Source organism: Bos mutus, chromosome 16 (assembly GCF_027580195.1).
Source record: "Bos mutus isolate GX-2022 chromosome 16, NWIPB_WYAK_1.1, whole genome shotgun sequence".
NCBI lineage: Eukaryota > Metazoa > Chordata > Mammalia > Artiodactyla > Bovidae > Bos > Bos mutus.
In genome coordinates this window covers 34,864,042-34,888,193 of record NC_091632.1, presented here as the reverse complement: position 1 = coordinate 34,888,193, position 24,152 = coordinate 34,864,042, and the positions used below count along the sequence as shown (strand labels likewise).

The 24,152-nt window shown below is 64.0% G+C and overlaps 2 protein-coding genes across 7 annotated transcripts; one reads left to right on the top strand and one right to left on the bottom strand.

Moving 5' to 3' along the window:
• Positions 1–276: 276 nt before the first annotated feature.
• On the top strand, positions 277–14,658 carry ACAP3 (ArfGAP with coiled-coil, ankyrin repeat and PH domains 3). Of its 3 annotated transcripts, XM_070385017.1 has the most exons (24): positions 277–448; positions 4,070–4,127; positions 4,752–4,871; positions 5,068–5,121; positions 6,225–6,283; positions 6,888–7,071; positions 7,433–7,477; positions 7,563–7,658; positions 7,739–7,813; positions 8,236–8,247; positions 8,856–8,968; positions 9,063–9,114; positions 9,352–9,452; positions 9,527–9,638; positions 9,880–10,088; positions 10,161–10,230; positions 10,363–10,457; positions 10,535–10,740; positions 10,900–11,004; positions 12,026–12,124; positions 12,209–12,429; positions 12,608–12,717; positions 12,828–12,938; positions 13,073–14,658. In XM_070385017.1, the coding sequence occupies exons 1-24, from the start codon at positions 402–404 to the stop codon at positions 13,218–13,220; spliced, it is 2,502 nt and encodes an 833-aa protein (XP_070241118.1). In that variant the 5' UTR covers positions 277–401; the 3' UTR covers positions 13,221–14,658. The 3 variants fall into 3 exon arrangements, with proteins under 3 accessions (XP_070241118.1, XP_070241119.1, XP_070241117.1); XM_070385018.1 differs by lacking the exon at positions 8,236–8,247; XM_070385016.1 differs by lacking the exons at positions 277–448; positions 8,236–8,247 and adding an exon at positions 514–2,402.
• A 198-nt stretch (positions 14,659–14,856) lies between these two features.
• On the bottom strand, positions 14,857–24,072 carry SCNN1D (sodium channel epithelial 1 subunit delta). 4 transcript variants are annotated; one of them, XM_070385028.1, is made up of 13 exons: positions 23,847–24,072; positions 20,548–23,720; positions 18,524–18,903; positions 17,781–17,988; positions 17,523–17,704; positions 17,264–17,352; positions 17,028–17,191; positions 16,823–16,921; positions 16,544–16,661; positions 16,363–16,441; positions 16,231–16,288; positions 15,823–16,068; positions 14,857–15,741 (listed from the first exon to the last, which is right to left on the bottom strand). In XM_070385028.1, exons 2-13 carry the CDS (start codon positions 20,581–20,583, stop codon positions 15,445–15,447), a joined length of 1,956 nt encoding a protein of 651 aa, XP_070241129.1. In that variant the 5' UTR covers positions 20,584–23,720; positions 23,847–24,072; the 3' UTR covers positions 14,857–15,444. The 4 variants fall into 4 exon arrangements, with proteins under 4 accessions (XP_070241129.1, XP_070241131.1, XP_070241128.1 ...); XM_070385030.1 differs by having other exon boundaries at positions 23,594–23,720; XM_070385027.1 differs by having other exon boundaries at positions 18,524–23,720.
• Between the last annotated feature and the right edge of the window lie 80 nt (positions 24,073–24,152).

Genomic DNA, 24,152 nt, shown 5'->3' with positions numbered 1-24,152 from the left:
ACCCCACTAGCACCCACCCCAATCCTCCCGCCGCGGTCCGGATGAGCGCATGTTGCCAATCCCCCAGGTTGCCTAAGGCCGAATCGCAGGAGCGCGCGCGGCCCAGCGGCTCCTGAGACTGCTACTGGCCCCATCCACTCTTCCGACCCGCTGCCGGGACGAAGGGGGCGGGACGTCGGAGCGTTTGGCGACGCTCCCCGGCGGTGACAGCGGGCGGCGCGCGCGGACGGAGGACTTTAGCGACGCTCCCCGGCGGTGACAGGCGGGGCGGGGCGGTGGCGCAGCGGCCTCGTTCCGGGGCGGGCGGGCGCCGATCGCGGCGCGGGCGGGCGGGCCGGTCGGGGATGCCGCTCGGGCCGCCGCGGTCCTCCTGCCAGTGAGCGCCGCGCGCCGCCGCAGCCATGACGGTGGAGTTCGAGGAGTGCATCAAGGACTCGCCGCGCTTCAGGTGCGCCCCCCGGGCGCGGCGCGGCCCTTTGTGATCCGCCGGTTCGCAGCCCCTCTGGGTACCCGGGACCGCCGGGGGATGGGGCGCGGGAGGGGGAGCCGGTGCCGCCTTTGTACCCGGCGCCCGGGCTGGAGGCCAGAGCAGGAGGACTCGCCTTGGACAAAGCCCTCAGCAACCACAGCCCTAGAGCCCGGAACAAAAGATGCCCCTTGTGCTGGTCGCCGCGCGCGAAGGGTGCGCGCGTGGGGCGGGGCGGCCTCTGGCGCGGCCACCTCTCCGTGGGAGTGTCCGTCCGCTTTGTGTCTAGACCTTCTGCGGGCCACCTGCACAGAGCTGAGACCTTGCCGGGCCCTGCAGCCCGACTCTGGCTAGGGTCGTCTGGGTGCGTCGGGTGTCTGCCCCTGGAATCTGTCTTGGTTCCTGTGCCCGGAGTAGTCAAGGGGGCGGGCAGCTGGAGCCACAGTTAGGGCTTGGGGAAGCTGCTTGGCAGGGTGACCTAGATGCCTGGCAGGGTGGGGGCTATCTGAGCAGACTGGATTCGAGAGACTGGTGGAGGTTCTGGGCTGTGCCTGGCCATGGGTTTGTGCTTTTAGTCCTTCCTGGGAGTGCAGGCGGGCTTATCTGTGTGGACATGTTCATGGTGTGCATGCATCTGCTCTAACGGGGCACCTCTTGTGTGTCAGGTGCTCATGCTTGTGCTTGGGTACACTCGTATGAATTCTGCCCCTCTGCACCCTCCCTTGAGGTGCCAGCCCTTGGACATGAATGTGTGGGTGAGCTGTGCCCCTGGACTGCTGCTAGATACAGAGTGGGTGTTTATCATGCAAGGATGAGTTTAGGCACTAAGCGCATGTTAGTTTGTTCCTCTGTATCCCAGCACAGGGTACATGTTTATGCAGCAAATCCATGAGTACACACTTTGTGTGTGTTGTGCTTCTGCGTGCATCCATGTTTGATGGCACATGTGCCTGTCAGGCCTTGGCACACTTGCACTGGGTTGTGTGCATGTGTATGTGTGTGTGCTGAGTCTTTGAGGTGTGTTAGCAAGAGGGCCTGTGTGCGGTGCCTGGTGGGCCTCAGCATCGGTGCTCTCACCTCTGAGTCCCTGGATCCAGCGCCTTGCCCAGCTGCTTCACAGGGAGTCAGCAATGAAGGCCAGGGAAGACTGGATGAGGGGTTGAGACTGGACCAGAGAGTGGCCCCTGGCCCTGAGCAGAGGGCTAATGGTCACCTCTGCTCTCCCATCTTACATTCCTGACAGTTGATGGGGGGAATGTGAGCAACTCAGGTACCTATGATCCTGGGCTGGGGGCACCCACAGTGGGGCAGCTCCAGGCCCTCCCTCCCACACCAGCCTGCTTGCCAGGGGGCACCCACAGTGGGGCAGTGGATGCAGCTGATGCCTGGGCTTTGCTAGGTTTTCTTTGAAAGTACCTGGCTAAGACCCCAGGGTGGGGGCCAGGGAGATGCCCCTGACCTTGGGCCACAGAAGCTGCACTGTGTGGGTTTCAGGGTTGGGCTGAGATTTAACCAGGTTTTGAGGCCTTTGGGGGGTTCCCTTGTCCGTGTGCCCTCAGGTGCTGCTGAGGATGTAACATGGACTTCCTGGAGGCCAGCTTGGGGGCCAGGGTTAGGGTAGAGCTGGGTGGGAGAACGTGGTCAGCATATAGGGCCAAGTGACCCCAGCCCTGGGGGAAGAGGGACCCTGTCTGTGTGCTTGTGGCCTGGGCAGAGCCCTAGAGCCCTGGGTGCCTGTGGCTGGAGGGCTCCAGTCTCTCTCAGACTCACCGGGGCACCGCCCACCCCTTGTTCATAGTGCCCCCTCCCCTGGGTGGGGCTTCAGGCGCTGAGTCATGGCTCTGGTGGGGAAGCCAGCCTCACCCTCCTACCCACCATCCAAGCTGCTGAGGAAATCCTGGAGGGATGGCAGGAGAGGAGGCCTTGGTCCATGGAGGTGGGAGGAGAGAGATGAGGGGCATGGGGCCCCCAGGATGGGCTCTCTGCTGAGTGCCCACCTCACCCCCATGAGCACATTGTCACCATCTGGTACAGCGCCCCCCACCAGCTCTCTAGGGACCAGCTGCCCCCTCCCCGCCCTCCTGGCTCAGGGGAGATGGCCCTCCATGCAGCTGCCCAGGGCAGTTGGGGTGACTGGGGCTCCAGGGGCCGTGTCTCTGCTCTGCTCTGCAGTATCCTCTCCTGGGCGGGTGGTCCTTCCATACCCTGGGCCCCTGGGTTGTGGGGAGGGGAGAGGCTACAGCGATGGTCAGGATCCTGTAGTCTCAGGCTGGGCATCCTGCTGGGGGTGGGGCAACACTGATCTAAGCAGACGTCCCCTCTGACCCCTTCCTGCTCTGGAATTCAGAGACCCCTCAGCCCTGGGGCAGGGATGAGGGCTGCTCAGAGTAGAGGAGGACAGGGGATCTTCCAAGGGCCCTGACAAGGCAGCCTGGCACCCCTCCCCCACAGCTCCTAACTGAGGGAGTACTGAGCTGCCCCGCACATGAGGGACTAAGTCCCTCTCCCCCAAGCCTGGGAAACCCTGGAACATGGCCCTCTTCTACCAGCCACAGGGCAGCAAAGGGCCACTAGACCTGAACAGCCTCCTCTGCCCTGGCCCTGGCCCTGGAGGCTGCCTCCAGCCCCTGGCCGGAGCTCCATTCCACGTTGTCCCTTGTCCCCAGGAAGCCAGATGGGCCCAGCTCACCAGCTGAGTGGGTTGGGGGGGCCCTGGGATCCTGGCCCTCTTTCCCTGTTTCCTGTTCCCAGAGCATTGGGGGCGGGGGGGTGGGGAGTCACGTGCCTGATCCATCTGCCTCTCGCCTTGCCTTCCGGGATTCTCTGTCCACTGGCTTCTCTGGTGATGTCATCGTTAACTCTTCCCTCCCCAAGGCAGCCCCATTGTTAGGCCATCCCAGTGGGAGTGGGCTCTTCCAAGGTCTGACTCACTGCTCCTTCCAGGCAGACAGGGCCAACTTGGTATTTGAGGTTGGGGGAGTAGTTGGGAGGTAGGGGCATGCCTCTGCTGGATGTCTCACTGTGCCAGGGAGCAGCCCCAGGTTTGCAGGCTCTGCTGACACAGGTCTGCGCCAGGGTCCGCCAGCCCCAGGCCAGAGTGGGCTACAGCTGAAGCTAAGGATTGGGGGGTCCAGATGGGGTCTGGGGTCAACTCTAGCCTTGGAGAGGTGTATAGGCTGGGCCGGGGGGCAGTGACTAGTGAGGCCCTGCATGTCCCCCTCCACAGGGCCCCGGCCCCTCCCTCTGTGCTAGGGACCACCCCCTCTCCTGTCCACAGACCCCATTTGGGGGCATCACAGCTGAGTAGGCCTCTATCTGCCTGAGATAGTGGTGGGCCCTGGAGGCTCTGCAGCCGTGGAGTCACGGTCCAGGTCCTGCCCCCTCTCGTCCTCCCTCTTCCGTGCCCCCACCCCAGTCCTCATGTCTTAGTCTGTCCAAGGGGCGTGGAGGAAGGTGGCCCTGCAGGAGCCAGTGGCTATCGACAGAGCAGCCCCTTCCCACTGCAGACCCCTTTGGGGAGGTGCCTGGGGAGACGAAGACCAGCTAAGTCGGTGGGGGAGGCTCGCTGCAGGCGGGTCTCCAGCCACCCTGTACCCGTCGCAGGGCAACTATCGATGAGGTGGAAACGGACGTGGTTGAGATCGAGGCCAAGCTGGACAAGGTGAGGGAAGGGCCTGGGGGCACACAGAGGGCTTGGTCCAGCTCACTCACAGCCACCAATACGAGCACAAGTGTGTGTTTATGCATAGCACGTGGGCCTGGCTGTCACTGGCCTTCATACCTGCCGCACACACACCTGTGTCTGGGTAGTTTCCTCTCGCCAAGCCAAGGAGGGGAGTCTTGGGGGAGGCAGGGGCAGCTGCTGGGGGGCTGTGCCTCTGAGTGGCTGGGTTAGGGGCCTGGGGCACAAGCAGGAGGGGAGGAGGGGTGGCATCCATGAGCCCCTGCTGGCTGATCCTGCTGTTCCTTGGCCAGGACTGCATGCCCACCCCAGTCCTGGGGTCCCTGCTCCTGGCTTCCCTCTCTTGCTCCCACCTCCCACACTGGAGCCAAGGCCTGGGCAGTGCCAAGCTGTTGCCCAGCACCAGGTGGGCTTAGGACAGGTGGCGGGCAGTGGCCTTCTCTGCCTAGGGCTGCCCAGCTGTGTCCTGGGCACTGATGGGCCCTGAGCTGAATTCCGGCTGCCCTGGCAGGGTCCCAGCCCATGTGGTCTGGCCTTGGTGGTGGTGAGGGCTGGGTGCACAGGTGGCATGAGTGTCCCCCATCCGTCCTCTCCTGTCTGCAGCTGGTGAAGTTATGTAGCAGCATGATCGAGGCAGGCAAGGCCTACGTCACCACCAACAGACTCTTCGTGAGTGGCATCCGCGACCTGTCCCAGCAGTGCCAGGGCGACACTGTTATATCGGTGAGGGGCAGCTGACCTCTGACCTCTAGGCAGGGGCAGGCACAGGCAGGCAGCCCCTTGAGGGTGCCCCTGCCCTGGGAGCAGGTGGGCGTTTGTGCTGGGCCACAGGGGCCACTCTGTGGCTAGTGGGTGGGAGGTACTGACACTGGGGGCACGGCAGTCCCATTTAAGCAAGGGTCTCCCCACCCACCCCCAGGAATGTCTGCAGAGGTTTGGAGACAGCCTGCAGGAGATGGTCACCTACCACATGGTGAGCCCTGATTGGGGGAGTAGGGGGGCACTGCGCTTCCTTATAATCGCTGTCATCCCTTCCCAGGCAGCCACCCCTCGGGCTTCCTGCAGGCCCCACCCAGCCTGGAAGGCTCTGGGCTGGCTCTGGGAGAGCTGAGCTGGCAGGGGCGGGCTGTGGGGGAGGCCACGTTTCTGCTCCTGCAGTCTGGGTGTGGGGGGCCCACATTGCTGAAACTCTACTGTGTCCCAGGTGAGGGCTGGATAGCCAGCAAGGAGGTGCCTGGAACCTGCCCGTCTGGGGCTGAGGGTGGTGGGGGCTTGGCATAGGTGCCTTAGAGGGTTATCCAGGGCCATCAGACAAGGGTCATTGGCCAGGCTGACCCCACTGCTTCCCAGGATGGGTCTGTATGACCTTGAGCCCCTCAGGGGCCCCCCGCATGGTCACACAGAACAGAATGAGGCCCATGTGGGTGGTCAGACCGTGGCCTGGAAACCAGAGCCCCAGACTAAACAAGGGGCCCCTCCCCCACAGGGGAAGTTCAGAAATAAACCAGTGCTGGACAGCTCGTCCGGCTTCAGCAGTCTGTCTATGTGTCTGTCTGCTTCTGGTTAGGGCCCAACCCTCTCCCCATGTTGAGCGGATCTGATTCTGGGTCCAGTTAGCACTGTGGGGGAAGCTCCTCCAGCCCCCGACAACCACTTCACCCTGCCCCCAGGCCAGATCACTCAGGAGCTTCGGCCACAGCCGGACCCTTCCAACTGCAGGGCTGGTCATCCTTAAGGTGGCCTCTCGCCAGGCTGGGGCACTGGCTGTCACTAGGGACCCTGGGTGTGCCTGCTCTGTCTGGGCCATGGGAGGGGGACAGCTTGGGCCTCGAGTCTGAGAGCCAAGTCGGGGAGATGGGCAGGTGGTCACAGCTGTTGTCTCTGGGCGCCGACCCAGGCCTGGGGGCTGCACCTGGTCCCTTGGACCCTGAGAGGCTTGCTCTGTGAGGGTGACCAGCTGGGGCCTAAGTGGGGCTGGACAGGGCATTCTCTGGTTCTTACCTGAGGGGATGGGGCCTGGCCTCTGGGGTCATGTGGGGGCAGGTCCCTGATACCTCCACCTTCCTATGCTCCCAGATCCTGTTTGACCAGGCCCAGAGGTCTGTGCGGCAGCAGCTCCACAACTTCGTCAAAGAGTGAGTGGCCCCAAGGGAGGCCTGGCCTCTCTAGGCCCCAGGAGGGCACGAGGCCACACCCATGCTGGGGTGTTTGAGCTGAGGGAGTCTGGGGCCCTGACACAAGGTCTGCAGGCTCTGGGTGGGGGGCTCAGTGTAGGCCAAGACTGGGCTGAGGAAACAGTGCTGGAGGGCAGGGACCACAGAGGGCAGCAAGAGGGCCCTCAGGCAGAGGTGAGGGCAGGACCATGGAAGGGTCAGGGTCGGGGTCATAGAGCAGGAGGTGGGGACTTGGCGGGGGTCTCAGCTAAGTGCTGTGTGTATAGTTGGGAATCCCCCAAGTGGAGCATCTGGAGTCCAGGGTAAGGCTAGGGGTCACCCCAAGCTGGACCAATCCTGTGGGTGAGGTGGTGAAGGGAAAGGGGGCCCTGGATTGGGGAAGGGACCTGAGGAGGAGGCGGCAGGGAGTGCTGGCTGTAGTGGGTGGGAGGCCAGGACAGGGAGGTGGGGAAGAGGGTTGTGGAGCACAGAGGGGCTAGGAGCAGAAAGAGGGCCTTTCTTGAAGGGGGGAGACCCCAGTGCACCCCTCCTCAGTCTCCCTGACCTGACACCCGCCGGCCTCCAGGGACGTGCGGAAGTTCAAGGAGACCAAGAAGCAGTTTGACAAAGTTCGGGAGGACATGGAGCTGTCGCTGGTGAGGAATGCCCAGGCCCCGAGGCACCGGCCCCACGAGGTAGAGGAAGCTACGGGTGCCCTGATCCTCGCCCGGAAGTGTTTCCGCCACCTGGCGCTGGACTATGTGCTCCAGGTGAGTCGCTGGGCCTTGGGTGTCACTGCAGACAGGGACCTGGTGTCTGGAGGGGCCCCTCTGACCTGAGAAAACTTCAGATGCTTGGGGAGGGTCCTGGAGGGGGGAATGCCCCGGGCAAAGGCCCAGAGGTGAGGCCGTGCTTGGGACAAGCCAGGGCCAGAGGCTGCAGGACGGCTTGGAGCATGGGGTAGAGTTCATGGCTTTGTCCATGGAGAAACCATGAGAGGAGGGATGGGTACCAGTGTAGGGAGCATCAGATGAGCTGGTGGTCTCGGGGAGCCACAAGCACCCTGAGTGGACACAAGCAAGGTCCAGGCTCAGCCCTGATATCTTCACCTGTTCACTCCTTCCTTGGCAGATCAACGTCCTCCAGGCTAAGAAGAAGTTTGAGATTTTGGATTCTGTGAGTGCTGGGGTTGGGTGCACCTGTTGGGGCCCTGAGCACCATGGCTGGCAGCCGGGCCTCACCTGTGTCCCTACCCCCCCAGATGCTGTCCTTCATGCATGCCCAGTACAGCTTCTTCCAGCAGGGCTATAGCCTGCTGCACCAGCTGGACCCCTACATGAAGAAGCTGGCAGCCGAGGTGAGCCTGCGGGGAGGGGAAGCCAGGGCCAGCGTGTCAGGGGAGGGGGTCCACTTCCCTCTCTGTACCCCTCCCCACAGCTGGACCAGCTGGTGATCGACTCAGCAGTGGAGAAGCGGGAGATGGAGCGCAAGCATGCCGCCATCCAACAGCGGGTGAGGCCCTGCAGCCCTGGCCTCCCTGTGGAGGGGCCCCTCAGCCCTCTCCAAGTGTGGACCTGGGAGCCTGCCGCAAAGACACACTCCCCGTCCCTCCCCAGGCCTGCCCATGCTCAGGCTGATTCTGATCCTCCTTGGAAGAGCAGTCAGAGGTGGGAGTCCTCATCCCTCAGGGTCTCAGCACCGTGAGAGGTCACTTAGAGGCCAGGACCAGCCCCCTCAGCCCACGGGCGCTAGGGCTGGGGCTGGGTGGAGGGTCCTACTGGGGCCTCTCTGCTCCTGGCCAGACGGCTGTCATGGCGCTGCCCTGGGCGGAGATGACTGCTGGTGGGAGCTGCTAGTTCCCAGGAGGAGGCAGCAGGGCTTCACTCACTGGCTCTCTCTCTCCCTGCTCCCGCTCCTCCCGCTCCCGCCCTCAGACGCTGCTGCAGGTGAGTGGGCACCCACGGGGGGGGGGGGGGGGGACAGGTGGGTGGGGCCTCTGTCTGCCTCGCCCTGTTTCAGCACCAAGGACACCTCCGCAGCCCCGGCGCTCCGACCCTGAACACCTCCCGGGGTGTGCCCAGCACCAGCGGAGGCTGCTGAGCTGGGACCGAGTCCCCTTCGGGAGCAGCTGCAGCTGTCCCTTCCCGCCCCCACTCAGCCAGGGGAGCAGGTGGCTGGGCCTCCTCTCCCACTGCCGGACACACAGGACAACGCTCAGTGTCTCCCTGGCCCGTGTGAATGGAGCTCTGTCAGGCTGGCTGGAGCAGCCCAGCTGGCGACTTGAATGGGGGACTGAGGACAAGGGAGGCGGCTTCCTTCCTGATCCTACCCAGAGGCTGCTGTCTGTGCTGGGCGGGGGGGAGCTAGGGGGTGGGGCCAGAGCGCTCCGGGCCCCCAGCTGTGGCAGGAGGCATCTGCCCCCATGGGGTTTTGGTCAGGAAGTGGCTGTGAAGACCCACCCTCTCAACCTTGGCTGGGGGGAGCCTGGGAGGGCAGCCGTGTCCGCACAGCAGTGGGTGGGTGCTCATGGGGGCTGGGCTCCGACTGCTCCCAGGACTTCTCCTACGATGAGCCCAAGGTGGAGTTTGATGTGGATGCACCCAGTGGGGTAGTGATGGAAGGCTACCTCTTCAAGAGGGCCAGCAACGCCTTCAAGACATGGAACCGGTAAGGGAGGCCCTTCCTCAGGGGACTGCAGGGCAGATAGGTGGGGGAGGGTGCCCAGCCTGGCTTGACCCCTCCTGGCCCATTCCCTACCCAGGCGCTGGTTCTCCATCCAGAACAGCCAGCTGGTCTACCAGAAGAAGCTCAAGGTGCACTGGGCCCAGGGCAGCAACTCCTGGGCCTTCTCACCTGGCCTGGGGGTGGGCAGTTGGGGGGGTTGGTATCACAGGGCTGAGGACACGGATGGGCACCATAGCCTGAGTGGCCAGGGACAGAGACCACTTGAACCCCAGGCAATCTGTGTCCTGGGTAGAGCAGTGAACGGGTGGTCAGGGTGGGGCAGGGGTGGGTGCTGAGCACGAGGACCAAGGCGGTCATGCCCACAGGACGTGCTGACTGTGGTAGTGGACGACCTCCGGCTCTGCTCTGTGAAGCCCTGTGAGGACGTCGAGCGGAGGTTCTGCTTTGAGGTCGTGTCGCCCACCAAGTAAGCAGGTCCTGCCCAGGGCGTGATGTGGCAAGAGCCCCTGCTTGCCCAGGCTGACAGGCCCCTTCCTGCAGGAGTTGCATGCTGCAAGCCGACTCAGAGAAACTGCGGCAGGCCTGGGTTCAGGCGGTGCAAGCCAGCATTGCCTCCGCCTATCGGGAGAGCCCTGACAGCTGCTACAGTGAGGTGGGCCCTCCCTGCATGTGCATGTACAACTCCCACAGGCCACACACCAGCACACATGTGCATTCACACACCAGCACACATGTGCACATCAGTGTGTGTGCCCACATGGGGGTGCAGGCTCGTGCCTCAGGCACCCTGTCCTGTGTCGGCCCCTGTATCTGGGGAGGAAGAGGGGGCCCCCGCTGGGGAGACTGGGGTTGGAGCTCCCATGGGGTTGAGTGACCCCTCACCCGGTCCCCAGAGGCTGGACCGCACTGCCTCCCCGTCCACAAGCAGCATTGACTCTGCCACGGACTCTCGGGAACGCAGCGTCAAGGGTGAGAGTGTGCTGCAGCGGGTGCAGAACGTGGCCGGCAACAGCCAGTGTGGTGACTGCGGCCAGCCTGACCCGCGCTGGGCCAGCATCAACCTGGGTGTGCTGCTCTGCATCGAGTGCTCAGGCATCCACAGGTGGGCCTCCTGGGCGGTGTGGAGGGGGTGGGGGCGGAGCCGCGCCCTGACTCCTCCTCCCTCATCATCCAGGAGCCTGGGCGTCCACTGCTCCAAGGTGCGGTCCCTGACCCTGGACTCATGGGAACCGGAGCTACTGAAGGTGTGTGGGGTCCATTTCAGGCAGCTGGCGGGGGTTGGGGGGGTAGCAGGGTGGGGAGACAGGAGCCGGGTCTGCCCACTTGAGGGGAGGTCTGTGGGCTGGGCTGATGCTGGCCTCACCCTCTCCTGCCAGCTGATGTGTGAGCTTGGAAACAGCACCGTGAACCAGATCTACGAGGCCCAGTGTGAGGGGCCGGGCAGTAGGAAGCCTACAGCCAGCAGCCCCAGGTGAGGTGTGGGGTAGCCTAGGCAGGCCTGGGGAGCCCCCACCCACAAGTGCGGCTTCATGTCTGGTCCTGGTCCAGACAGGACAAGGAGGCCTGGATCAAGGACAAATATGTGGAGAAGAAGTTTGTGCGGAGGCCGCCCTCAGCACCAGCCCGGGAGGCCCCACAGCGCTGGAGGGTGCAGAAGTGCCAGCGTCACCACAGCTCCCCCCGAGCCCCTGCGCCCCGCCGCAGCAAAGTCCGGATGGAGCCCGTTCTGCCCTCTGTGGCAGCCCTGTGCTCAGGTGGGAGGGGGCCGGCAGGTGCACCCCAGTTCACAGGCCTGGGCAGGGGGTGAGCCTCCAGACTATGGACCCCAGGGAGGCCAGGGGTGGGGGAAGGAAGGAGCAGAGCCCCAAGCTCTGCCTGCCTCCCAGCCTGGCCCGGTTACTGCCCTGCTGCAGGCTCCATGGAGCCCAGGTTCCGCAGGGACTCGCTCTTCTGCCCGGACGAACTGGACTCCCTTTTCTCCTACTTCGATGCAGGGGCTGCTGCAGCCGGCCCACGCAGTAAGTCCCCTGCTGCCCACCACCCCCAGCTCAGCCAGGGCAGCTCAGAGCAGGGACCAGGCATGCTTGCTCAGAGGGTGGACAAGTACGGGACAGCTATGGCCACTCACCCAGGGACCGGAAGGATGGGCATTCCTTGCAGGAGGGACTAGTGTAGGGATGGGGAGAGTCTGGGGGCCAAGCAGGGCTAAGGCTGGGACAGTATCTCCAGGGGCTGGGGGTAATTCAGCCACTGACTTGGAGGCTGGAGCCATGACCCTCAGGGAGACCCGTGTGCAGTGTGCACACAGGAGTGTGTGTGTGGCATGACTGTGCACATGGGTACATACATGTGAGTGTGTACATGTGTACACACATGGGTGTGTGCACATACATGTATGTTCGTGGACAGCTGTGTGCCAGACCAGCTCCTGAAAGACAATTGTGTGCATCTTCTCCAGCTCCTCCTGGAGTGGGGGTAGGGGGCACATGCTGCAGGTTGGGGCCCTCCCCGCCCTGTCGCCTGCCTGTAAAGTGTCTAACAGCACCCACTGGCCGGGGGCGTCTGGGCCGCCTTTCTGGGCAGTGTGGACAGAAGACATAGACGGGGGCCAAGAATTGGCAGGGCTGATGGGGTGAGCGGGTGCCCTCGGGCAGCAGAGGGCGCTGCCTCGCCGTCCCTCAGCTCTGGGCTCTTCTGTGAGGGCTGCTCTTGGGTGCCGCTCACTGCTGCCTGGAACCGCGTCTGGATGGAGACCTCCCCGCTTGCATTATGGCGGCGCTTCCGCCCATCCGTCCTGCTAGGGCCGGCCTGAGCGAGGGTGGGGATCACACCCACGGCTGTGCTCCTAGGGGGCGCTTTATCCTTGACTCTGTTGAGCTGTCACTTGATTTCCTCACCTTTCCTCCCATCCTGGGCAGGGCTGTCCTCTGCCCGCTAGTGGGGACTGATCCTGCTCCAGGCAGCATCCCCGGGAGTGTGGGCGGCCCTCCAGCCTTCCCCCAGACGCTCTCAGGCCCCCTCTGGCTGTGGACTTTGCAGGTCTGAGCAGCGACAGCGGCTTAGGGGGCAGCTCCGACGGCAGCTCAGATGTCCTGGCCTTCGGCGTGGGCTCTGTGGTGGACCGCGTCGCTGAGGAGGGTGAGTGCGCGGCTCCCCATCTCCGGCCCTGCGCCTCCCCCGCTCCGGGCCGGTTTACCGGCCCTGATCGCCCTGTCCTCGCAGAGGGTGCAGAGTCGGAGGAGTCCAGCGGCGAGGCGGACGGAGAGGCGGAGACCTGGGGCCTGGCAGACGTGCGCGAGCTGCATCCGGGGCTGCTGGCGCACCGCGCGGCGCGCACCCGCGACCTTCCCGCCCTGGCGGCGGCTCTGGCGCACGGGGCGGAGGTCAACTGGGCTGACGCGGAGGACGAGGGAAAGACGCCGCTGGTGCAGGCTGTACTGGGGGTAAGTAGGCGCCCGGCTGCGCCTGGGCCCAGGTGCAGCGTCTTCACAGCGGCTCTCCCTTGGTGCGCCAGCTTGAAGGGGCGTCGGGGTGTGGTGGGAGGTGGGGGGCCTGCAAGGAACCGTCTCCGTGGCTTGGCTCCGTCTGAACCATACCGCCTCCCCACGCCCGCTTCCCCAGGGCTCCCTGATCGTCTGTGAATTCCTCCTGCAAAACGGAGCGGACGTGAACCAAAGAGACAGCCACGGCCGGGCTCCCCTCCACCACGCCACGCTCCTTGGCCGTACTGGGTGAGTCGTGGGCTGGTCATACCCTCACTTCCCCCCGCCCCATGGGCCCGGGTTGCCAGCCCACCAGTACCTGCCCAAGGCCTGACCTGACTTGACCCCTCCGCTCTCAGCCAGGTCTGCCTGTTCTTGAAGAGGGGGGCGGACCAGCATGCCTTGGACCACGCTCAGCAGGACCCATTGAGCATCGCGGTGCAGGAAGCAAACGCCGACATCGTCACGCTGTGAGCAGGAGGGCGGTGTGCGTGGGGGACCCTGTGGGCGGTGCGGAGCACTTCACAAGGCCCGCCCTCCTCAGGTCTGGGACGCGGTGGGGTGGGGGCGGGCTAGGCTCTTCCCAAGGCCCGCTCTCTTCCAGGCTCCGTCTGGCGCGAATGGCCGAGGAGATGCGTGAGGCCGAGGCGCCCTCTGGCCAGCCGGGCCCTCTGACCGGCAGCAGCCCCACTGAGCTCCAGTACCGCAGGTGCATCCAGGAATTCATCAGCCTTCACCTGGACGAGAGCTAGGGCAGCGGGGTGGGCGGGACCCCCCCACCGGCCTGTTTCCGGAGAGCACTGGTGTTCCGGAGCTCCTGGAGGCCCTGCTGCCGGCTCTGCCCTCCTCCTCCAGCGGCCCCCACCCCGGGCCGGAGCAGGACCAGCACTGAGTCTTCTGAAGCTCCAGTCTTCCCCAGGAGGTGTTGCATCCCTCCCCGCCCAGGGACCCTGTGTCTTCAGGTGACCCCTTCCTAGGGGGCCTGGGTTGCTCGTGTCACAAACCACTCTCAAGGCCCCATGTCACCTTGTGCTCCTCTCTGCTCCCCCAGGCCCGTGTCACCTCCTGCCCCTCTATCCCTGGGCCCATGCCACTTGGTGCCCCACTCTGCCCTCAGGGCCTGTGTCACCTCGTGCCCCCACTTTACTGCCCAAGGACACTGACCTGCTAGTTGGGTCCCTCCCATGCCCCTAGCCCCTCCGCTGGGCCCTGGGGCTGGTGGCTGGCCACCGGCACCTTGTGAGGGCAGAAGGGACCGCCCATCCAGGGAATCAACCCGTGTACCTCACTTAGCGACCCCAGCATCCAGGCTGGGCTTCTTGGGTGCTTGGGGCTCTGGCCTGGGGCCTCAGCCCTGACTGGGCACGGACGTCCTGAGGCCGTGTGGCTGGCCATGCAGCCCCATCTGTCCCTGCCTTTTCCCAGAGCGAGTGGCAAGTGCGTCGCTCTTCCCACCCCTGCATCTGATGTCCTTTGTCATGGACTGAGGGGTTTTCTACAATGACCTCGTTCTCACTTTGTCTCGCGTCTTTTCTCTGGACTCAAGGACCACCTTGACCCCCAGCTCTGCCCGCTGCTGCGGGGGCTCTGCAGCTCAGCCCTGCCCCCTCACCAGCCTTGACCCTGGCTCAGCCCATGGGGCTTCAGCTCACCCCCAGGGCCCTCTGATGCCTTCTGCATTCCCCTTCCTGGAGCCCTGGGGCAGTGGCTGGGCCTCTCCCCATCTCTACCCTCGGCCAGTCCAAGGCCAGTTGGCTGGTCACTATGCAAAGGCTGCCCAGGGAGGCCCCATGGGCAGCAAGGTGGGCCCCCAACTCCCTCGCCTGCTGGCTGTGACACCCAGAGAGCAGAATTAACTCCTTCCTTTCTCCCTGCTTGAGCTCTGCCCCCACCTCCCACCCCACTGCCTGCGCCAGGGCCTTTGCTAGGGCCTCAGCTGGCGGGACCCGCCTCCACTCCAGATCACAGTTAATAAACAGCCGCTTGCACCCGCTTCCTCGCCTCACCCGCCTCACTCTGCTCTGTCTCGACTGGGGTGGGGGGGTCACCTGTCTTCCCCAAGGGGCGGCCCTGCGTGGGACAGCACCAGTGGTGCCCTCAAAGGGTGCAGTAAGCTGGAACCTGAGGGCCTGCCTGAAACCTGGGCTCCATTGATTAAAATCAGTTCCTGATACTCCATTCTGGCTGCCCCGCCCTTTTCTAGGATAGACACTAACTGGCGAGGATGGTCTGGTCCTAGCCTTGTCCCCTAGGCAAACTCTGCCCCATGTCCCCTACCCCACAACCCCCACAGCATCTGTGACTGAGGATGTGGCAGTACTATCTGGTTGGAGGTTTTCAGCTCACTCAGGAAACCAGGAGGGCAGGAGAAAACACCCTAGCCACCAGGTGAAATCATTTTATTGCAAAGTGTCCCCAGGTCACTGAGTGCCTGGGCCTGGCCCTGCCCTTCCTCCCATTGGCCCCAAGCTGAGTGAGGCTCTGCCCAATGCCTGCACACACCTACATGTAGGTACAGACAGACCTGTTGACACAGAAACATGCGGACATATGTCACTGGCAACAAACAGACACACTCCCACGTGGAGCGCCCCCCACACACGGGCACACACTCCACTTGGGCAGATGCTCCATCACAACCAGAACACGGGAATCCAGAGTGGTGGGGATGCTCCCTTATTCCCTGCCTGCCCTGGGCCTCCTTGAGACCTGTGAGGCCACCACTGGACAGGGCAGGGTGGATTGGCTAACAAGAAGCCCTTCTGTGTTCTGCCTGGCGGCGAGCCACCCCCCAGCTCTGGTGCTGCTGCTTCCTGGGCCCCAGGTTTGGGTTGGTTGGCCCAGGAAGCCCCATGGGGCTTGACTGGCCCACCCTGGGCAGTCAGGAGAGCCCACCGCTGCCACTGCCCCTAGGATCAGGCCAGGTTCAGACTGGTTCAGGTGTCAGGGGTCTCTGGGGCCCACGCTTGGCTGAACTCAGCCGAGACTCCTGCTGAAGTCCCGGCAGCATCTTGGTAGGTGAAGGCAGCCAGGCCCCGGGGCATTCGACGTTGTGTCTGCAGCCACTGGTCCACTGGCTGGCCTCTGGCTCGGAGGGTGCACCCTTGTGGCCGCCCTGGGCTGGCCCCGAGACCCACAGAGCCAGCGGCAGCACAGCAGTAGGGTGAGGGCTATGGCGTCCAGTAGCAGCTCTAGCACCTCCACAACCGAGAGGACGGAAGAACCGAACCACAGGCTCCAGAGGCTGCCCATGGCTGAGAGCAGCTGTGGCACCTGCGGGTGTTGGCAGTGGTGAGCAGAGGCCCAGGTGCTGGCCCCGCCCCTCTCCCGGCCCTGGCCCAGGAGGCAGCTCACCGAGTAGACCGGTGTCTCGTCCACCGTGCGGTAGTTGAGCTCCTGATAGAAAATGTTCACCTTGGCCAGGCTGATGCTGGGGCAGGGCTCAGGTGAGAGGGGCTGAGCCCCAGACCTGCTGGTGGGGCCCTCTGTGCGGGCCCTGGAGGGCGAGGAGGGCAGGGGCAGCGGCCAGGACTTGATAGAGGCAGAAGATGGCCATGGGTTCCGTCGGCTTGGCTCACCCAGCACAGCCAGGACCCAGTCCTGCACACAAAAAACTTGCTGTGGCCGCGGCTCCTCCTGGCCCTTGGGCGCTGCAGGGTGGTGTGAGGGCAGGACTGTGGGGACACAGGCCAGTCCTGGGAGGGCTCTCTGCCCGTGATCTCCCTACTTGTCCATCCCTCAACCCCCACTTTGGGGACTCACAGCTGATGTGGAGGAAGGCCATCTGGAGGTCCCGGCAGAGAGCTTGTACGAAGACTCCCTGGGAGAGACAGCCCCGTCACATCCCTGTGTGCTGGCCCCCGGCAGACCAAACAGCCCAGCACACCCCCTCACCTGCAAGGCCGCGGGCATCGGGTGGTGCAGGGAAGCTGGTGGGTCTTCAGTTTCTGGTAGAGGTGGTGGAAGCAGTGACCTGGGGAGACAGTCACGGGTGAACCTATGAGAAGCGACCCAGGGGCGGTGGGGAGGTCTGCTGTCGGCCAAACAGGCTGGTAGGGTGGGGCGGGGAGCTCACCCCAGGCTGGGTGCCGCATGTAGCTGCAGTACTCGGCCCCCGCCGGCAGAGGGTAGAAGAAGTAGCCGCAGGAGCAGGTCTCCACCATCAGATGCTGAAAGCAGGAGACCAGACAGGCCTAGGGGGACAGTGGGGGCTGAAGCTGGGGGTCCGGAGCAGCTGCCCCTCTCCCTGGCCTGCCTGCCTCCCCTCCTTCCCACTGGCCTGCTCCCCCACCCACTCCCCAGCCCCTTCCCTGGGCCCCTTCCCCGCCTCCCCATCCTCCACGCCCAGACTCACCTGCCTGGTGTAGGAGGTGTTGTACAGTAGCTGCACGTCCACGCTGCCTGTGCTGTCCATGCACTGCCCATAGGGGCTCCCGAGCCGGTGCACCTCGTCCTGGGGGAAGGGGGGCTACTCAGTCCTGCTGCCTCGAGCTGGAGGTCCTGCCCCCACCCCCCAGGGTTGGAAACAGGCTGAGAGCCTGGAGGCAGGGGAGGCCCACCTCACGGATGTCAATGGTGGTCTCTGTCCCTGGCCGGATGCTGAAGCCCTGATGCTCCAGGAAGGGCGTGTGGTCTTGTGGGTGGATCATGACCTTGATGCCAGCCTTCGTGGACAGTAGAGGGAGGTGGTCCAGCTGCTCAGCCCTGAGGACCAGGCTGATCCCTGGGGGAGGCCAGGGGTGAGGCCAGGTCGGCCTGGACACCCCGCCCGCACCCAGTCCCGGCTGGCACTCACTGTGGGTGACGCCCGGTCGTTGTGCGGCCCAGACACCGTTGAAAGTGTAGCAGCTGCCGTAGGTGGGGTGGTGGGATGTCTGGAAGTGCCTGGAACCAGGGGCCATGCTCAGACAAGCACACGCCCTCCACCCACCACCCTGCTGTGTGTGGCCTGGGGTTCTGGGGAGGGGAGCACAGGTGCCTTGTCTCTGGAGGGAGCCGTGGGGCTGGCAGACCACTGGGTGGGGTGGGGGGAGCGGACACTGGTCTGTACTCACTGGGCATGGCAGTCCCGGTCATCGTAGCGGCAGGAGAAGACAAAGTGGCTGTCGTGGCTGTCCTCGTGGGCAGCGGGCAGCAGGGCCAGGATGTTTATGTAGTGGAAGCGGTACCACTCCCGGGCGGCCACCACGCCGGAGGAGTAGGCCCGCTCAACACAGTCGCCGCCAGTGCTGTTACACTGTGGGGCATGGGGTCAGTGTGGGCGCGACTGGCCTGCCCGAGTCCCATGCAGACCCCCCGGGCTGGACACTCACCAGTTTGAAGCCCACTCTGTTCTGGCCGTCCAAGGGCCTCAGCCTCTGCAGGCGGATCCTACGGTCCAGATGGAAGGCGGGCTCTGGACCTGGGACCTCGGCCCCCAGGGCGTCCATGCTGTCGCTAAAGTTGAACCGATACAGGGAGTAGATGCTCTCCCGGGCAAAGTCATCCAGAACCCGCAGATGGTGGCGGGCTAAGTGTGGCCTGGGGGGCAGGGCAGGGGTGGGGGTCAGAGTCAGAGCCAGGGCCCCTTAGCACGCGCACTTTGGAGAGAGCCAAGCTGGCCCCCAGGCACTGATCCCGAAGTCGCAGACAGGATAGGAGCCCCCCACCCCGTGCCATCCTCAGAAACCTAGAAGGTGGTTCTGAATACAGAGCCGGGGCTGCAGAGGGAAGTCAGACCCCCGGCCTGGCCTGCCTCCCACCCCCCGGGAACCCATCCTCCTCTGGCTCATTCACAGCCCTTCCCTGTCTTTGCTCTGTTGACTCCACACTGCAATGTTACCCTGCTCCCCTCTCCCGGGCACCTGCTCTTCTGGAAAGCCTCCGGCTCTCCTCCCCTCCCCATCCTGGGCTGCCTAACTCCTGAAGGTCCCTCCAGCCTGGCACTGGTCACAGTAACACTCAGCTTATTCTTCTTGTCCTTTAGCCCTGCCCCTGGGGCACAGAGCAGGAAGAGGTGGGTTGTCCTGCTGTGACCGCACCAGGGGAGGGGCCCCCAGGCTGGACCAGCCCTCACCGGTGTGGGTTCATGTCGCACAGAGTGACCGATGGGAAGAGCTTGCGCTCCGAGTGCACGGACACTGTCATGATGACCGGGTAACGCCAGTACTGCTCGAAGAGGAGTGCGAACTGCCAGTAGAGCACGCCCAGGGCTCCTGCCAGCAGTAGCCCCCAGGAGGCCGTCTTGAGGCGGTTCTGGCTGGAGCAAACAAGGCGGATGGTGCCGTGGATAGTGGAGTTGGTGCAGAAGAAGGTGACCAGCTCCCTGAAGGAGGCGTGCAGCTCTACCAGCCTCTCTCCATGTTCCTCCTCGGGCAGCGTCGGTGGGGATGCCTGGGGGCATGTCCAGGTTCCTGGCCCCCCACCCACTGTTTGGCCCGTGCCTTCAGCCTGCATCTGAGAAGTGAGACTCAGCAGGGCTCCAGCCCACCACTTGGCCTGACCCCACCCGGGTCTCCCCACCTGGGCCATCAGCCTTCCATTCTCCATGCCTGGGAATTCCCGGAATTGTCACATCCCTCAGCCACCTGTGGCCTAGCCCGGCTTGCTGATGCTTGAGAAAAACCCCATCAGAAGCTGGTCCATAACATGGGACCAACTCTGTTGCCCCTACTCCCATGGTGACAAGCAGGGCACCAAGCAGCCTCTACAGGCGTGTCTTATGGCCAGAGTTGAGCCTGGATGGTGGAGCAGGGACAGCAGGGGACATAGGCTCTAGGCTGTGCCAGGCCTTGTTGGAAGGTGGCTCAAGGCTGGAGGCTTGGGTGGGTCTCTGCTGCCATCTGCCAAGTGGGGCAGGGGCCTCTGGTGAGGGGCAGCCAGGTGACCTGCTCTGAGTGGGCCTAGGGCCCAGCATTGGGGGTTGACTGAACCCTGGGCCCCAACAGCCTCCAACAAACCTCAGTGGCCAGCATAGCCATGCTGGATTGGGGCCAATGGAGCCACACAAGTCCAGCCACATCTGGGCCAAGGGTCAGGCCTGTAGCCTGTTGGGAACTGTGGGCCTGTGTGGGGGTGTTGTCCGCCGAGCTGAGTCCAGGGATGCTCTGTTTGTGGGCCTCGGGCTTCCAGAAAGTAGGCAGCAGTCTGGCCAGACATGGTGGGGACCTGAGGGCTCCAGGGAGGTTGACCTGAGGCCTGCCTGGCCCCACTCCCACCCGGAGGCTCCAGCATCCTGGGACCTTGGTCCCTCAGTGCACAGGGCCATGGGGCCTGACCAGGTCAGGCTGGCTGGCCCGGGACACGCACTGAGTCACTGCCTGGGCTTCCTACGGACTTTCCAGAGTGTCCCCATCTTGGTCTGAATCATTAGGCCTCTCGCAGCTGGGGTGTAGCCTCCTGGGTTCTGGCCCCTCTAGGCAACTGGGCCTGGGCTGATGCCTTGGGAGGGGGCTGAGCCAAGGAAGGGCCTGGTGTGTCTCAGCCAGCACATGCTGGCCTGGACACCCAGCACCCACCAGCTGCCTGGGGCCCAGGTAGGAGGTGGGGGTGGTCAGCCCGGGCCTCAGGTTTGTGGAGGCGGCCAGGCCAGAAAAATGTGCCAGCATGGGTGCTGCTGGTGGGCCCCCTGTGGCACAGAGCGCTGCCCACACGGGTGTCCCGTGACCACATGGAGCCCTCACAGGGCAGCAGGACCTTTAGCTTCGTGATATAGGCGAGGGAAAAGGGCCTCCAGAAGGTTCTTTCCGACTCCAGTAACCATGTTTCCAGACTGGCCACCTCCCACCCTGGCTGGGGCTGCCAGGCAGGAGGAAGGTAGCTTCCTGAGATGGGGGGTGGGGTCCCCGACACCTCAGCCATGGCAGGAGTGGGGGTGCACCACCCCTCCACACAGTACACGCACGCACACAGCTGTGCACACACACACACTCCTCTCACACACAGCAAGCCCTCTGTCAGTAGGGGTGCATGACAAAGGCGTGGATGGGAGCCTCTGCCCTTGCCCCGCCTGTGCCTGTGCTCCAGACGATGTGGGGGACATGGCCCCTCCACCTCAAGCCGGGGAGACCCCAGTGACGGCCCGCCCTGATGCCCTGGTACCTCGAGGCTGCACCCTCCCTGTGCATGGGCATCCATCCTCTGGTGCTGGCGGCTGCAACAGCGGTGACTGTAGCAGTGCTGATGGCACTTCTAGCAGGTGACAAAGTGGGCTGTGGCCCGAGGCTGGCCAAGCAGCCTCCTGTTTATAACAGGCTGGGCGTGGGGAGCGGTGGTGGGGCGGAGCCTGGCAGGGAAAGCCACATCTGCTCTGGTCCCGGAAGGGGAAGCCTTTGGGGTAGGGATGGGGGTCCTTCACCTCAGTGAGGCTCTCTTGCCCACGTTCCTGGAAGTGAGGTCTGGGGGCCTGGCCCTGGCAGTGGGTGAGGGGCTCCAGGTTTCTAGAGGGTGAAGAGGGACCCCACTCCGGTAGACCCTGGGGTGCCTGGCCCCCTCCCCTGTCCACTCTCCTCCCACCTGGCCTGGGAGAATGCTTGCTTGCCTCCACCTGCCCAGCTCTAACCACAGGTGTCTGTGGCCAGGGGTCCCCAGGCAGGGGCCTCCACTCCCAGAACATGGGTGTCCCTTGGTGCTGGCTGCCCAGCCCCTGGGACAGGTACCTACTGTGGGAGTGAGTTGGGGCCTGGGTGGGCAGGTGGTGCCCATAGCTCAGCCTCCCAGGAGGCACAGAGTCCCTGCGCCAGCCACACACCACATTCAGGGTCCAAGTCCACCACCTCCCGGCTGAAATCTTCGGCCCCAGAGTGATTGCCTGAGGCCAGACAGTGTGTGAAAGGCTGGAGAGCCCCCAGGAGGACCCACGGGGAACCCAACAGGGTTCCATGAGGCCAGAGGCCTCACCATCCCAAATAATCAGACCCTCCGCTTGGCCCTCTGCCCCTCCCACACAGGCTCTGGGTTCCTGACGGCCCACCCCAAATGGGTGCTGAGATGAGGGAGGAAGCCCCCACCTTCGCTAGGCCCTTCTGGTGGGGGTTTGGCTCTGAGGAGGGGTGAGGTCATCAGCCTCCTGCCTTTGGAAGGGGCAGATGGCAGCCGGGGACCTCTGGGAGAGGGAAGTCATGCTCAGGGAAGAGCTGGCCCTGGACTCATCTAGGTGTGAGTGCGAATCACAGCTTCCTCAGTCATCGGCTGTGTGACGTTGAACAAATTACTCAACCTCTCTGAGCCCGTTTCCTCAAGCACAAAGTGGGGCTGAGTTTCCTCTTGAAGCTCGAGATTCAAAGGTGAGACCAAGTGATGTCACGGAGCTCGCATCAGAGCCCCATCTTCCTGCTTCTGAGGAGGCTGCCCCAGAACCCACCTTTGGGAGGCCAGAGACACAGAGACTGTGGCCAGTGGCAGTGAGGCCAGCAGCCCCCTCCTCCCTTCCCTGCCTGACCCCTCTCCTGCCTCCCCAGGCTCCTCCAGTGCCTGGAGGAGCAGAAGGCGCTGTCTGGGACCAGACAGGGCATCTCCAGCTTCTCACACAACAGGGGCTTGTGTGACTGCTCCTTGACAGCTGTGTGTTGAGAGAATTAGAGAAATTATTTAGGGCCCTATGTCCCCCACCCTCTCTCCAGAGGGACAGCTGGCCCCAGCCTGCTGAGCATGGCCCCATTGAGCCTTCAAGTGGTGGCTTTCCCTGAAGCTGGACCTAGGGACACCAATGTGCCTCCTTCCAGACTGTGGACACCCAGCACTTCATGGGACCCCTGGGCTCCACTTTCACACCTGTGGGTGTCTCCACCCTCAGATACAGCTAAGAGTTGGTCCTGGAAGGATTCTGGTGCAGCAGCTATGAAGTCTGAGCCAATGGGCTCTGCATGTGTGCCAGATTCTGGGGGCCAGGGGCATCCGCCCCAGCCTGGGGGGCTGCACCATCTGGAGTCCCTGCCCACTGGCAAGTAGGAAGCCTCCTCGGTGCTACTGCAGCACCTCCCTGTCCCCCAGGTCCTGACTGCAGTGTCAAGCAGGGATTCCGGCCACCACGGAGGGGGCTCCTCGAGGTACTGGCCACTAGAGATGGGCCGAGTGTGTGATGTTGCCCGTGTGGGGCTCAGGGTCTGGTCTTGTGTCTCTCACACCTGCGCTTGAAACACCCAGCGCCTCAGGGCAGCCTCCCTTACATAACTCTCCTCAAGCTAAAAACAGCTGGGCCCGCCCTGCGTGGGGATGGCAGAGCCCGGAGGAGGCAGGGGAGAGAAGGAAGCTTGAGATGTTTTCTGAGTGTGGCAGCAGGAGGTGGAGCCTGGGACCGCCAGCCTCCCCATGAGGAAGGAGGGCCAGGGCCAGCGAAGCTCACTCGCGGCAGGGGGAGGTAGCAGGCTGCTTCCCCCCGGCTGGCTGGCCTGGTGCTGGCCTGAGGGGTGATGGGCACTTCTGTTTCTGCCCCTGGGCCTGGGCCAGCACTGCAGTGACTGCTCATATCTTGTCTGAGGTGCCCCGGGTGGGCCAGATTCAGTGGCGATCATGGCCCCGTCTGCCTTCTGCCAGTGGCCATGGCTGGACCCGTTGGAGCTTGGAGTCCACTGTCAATGGTCACGTGGTTAGTACCCCTGACCGGTGCTGTATACTGAAAGGCAGTCAGGGTTGTGGTCAAGGGTGAGACTTTGGGGTTTGAACCCCAGATCTGCCTAGCGACAGCCTCTCTGGATTAGTCCCAGCTGATGACCAAGGCCTGTCTCACAGTCAGTGCAGCGTCTGCCCTGGCACAGCCCTGTGGGGGCACACCCCAGCCCCCACTCACCAGGAAGGGTGGTGAGGAGTGTGCTGGCCCGCCTGCTGCCCAGCCCTCCTGTATCCAAACCCCCACCCGAATGCCATCCTCACCTGCTCCAAAGTGTTTCCCAGTGCTATCCCAGAGACTCTCTGCTCCCCAGGGACTTCCCTGGACTCCTCACCTCCCTGCTCTGCCTCCCCCTCCCCCAGGGCCTGGGAGGGGACCGTGGGAGCAGAAAGTGAGGCTCAGTGCAGCGGCCACTGCTGCAATAATGACCCTATTCATGGGCTAGGCGGAAAATTCAGTCGGAGAACAGTGTAACTCTTTTTATGAGGACAGCTCTCCCCCTAGGCAGGGGCTGGGCAGGATTCCTACGCTGGACCCCACCTGGCACAGGTTCCAGTGGGGCTCCTGGCTCCACAATCACTGCGGTCACATAAGGTCACCCAGGATTCGATTCTCAGGGACCCAGGTGGTTCAGTCGCCAGGGACGCGGACTGCCTTCAGCGCTTCCCTGTTAAGTGGGCACAAGAACTGGGTCCTCCAGGCGGGACTGGGCCGATTCTTTGGAAGGGGGCGGTGGGAGGGTCGAGGTACCAGGGAACTTGGGCGGGGCTCATCCCGGCATCTCGGGGGTTACCTTCTAACTGGGCCTGTTTTCCCGCGGAAGGCAGGGGATCATGAGAAGGGGAACGTGCAGGGTCGGGGGGCCCCGGAGCCCGGCGGCCGCTGACAGCGATGTGGCCGAGGGACCAACAGGAGGGCCAGCCGTGGCTGATTGGGCCAGACCTGCCCTGAGCTCGTTCTCCGCCCCTCGGAGCTGCCTGTCAGTGCGCATGCGCCGACTGCTTCTGCCTCCCGGGACTAAAGGCGACAGCGAGATGCAGGCGACCTCCGCCTGGCCGTCTAGAGCGGCCGCCTCAACTAACCGCGCCCCGGAACTGGA

Excerpts from the sequence above, each read along its gene's own strand:
- ACAP3 (XM_070385016.1), top strand. The coding sequence starts at position 2,302 with ATGGCTCTGGTGGGGAAGCCAGCCTCACCCTCCTACCCACCATCCAAG. Across the intron at positions 6,284-6,887 it reads CTCCACAACTTCGTCAAAGA|GGACGTGCGGAAGTTCAAGG; the intron begins GTGAGTGGCCCC and ends GCCGGCCTCCAG. Across the intron at positions 10,231-10,362 it reads GGGAACCGGAGCTACTGAAG|CTGATGTGTGAGCTTGGAAA; the intron begins GTGTGTGGGGTC and ends CTCTCCTGCCAG.
- SCNN1D (XM_070385027.1), bottom strand. The coding sequence starts at position 18,996 with ATGGAGAATGGAAGGCTGATGGCCCAGGTGGGGAGACCCGGGTGGGGT. Across the intron at positions 16,922-17,027 it reads CCACCATTGACATCCGTGAG|GACGAGGTGCACCGGCTCGG; the intron begins GTGGGCCTCCCC and ends CCCTTCCCCCAG. Across the intron at positions 16,662-16,822 it reads ACACCTCCTACACCAGGCAG|GCCTGTCTGGTCTCCTGCTT; the intron begins GTGAGTCTGGGC and ends CTGTCCCCCTAG.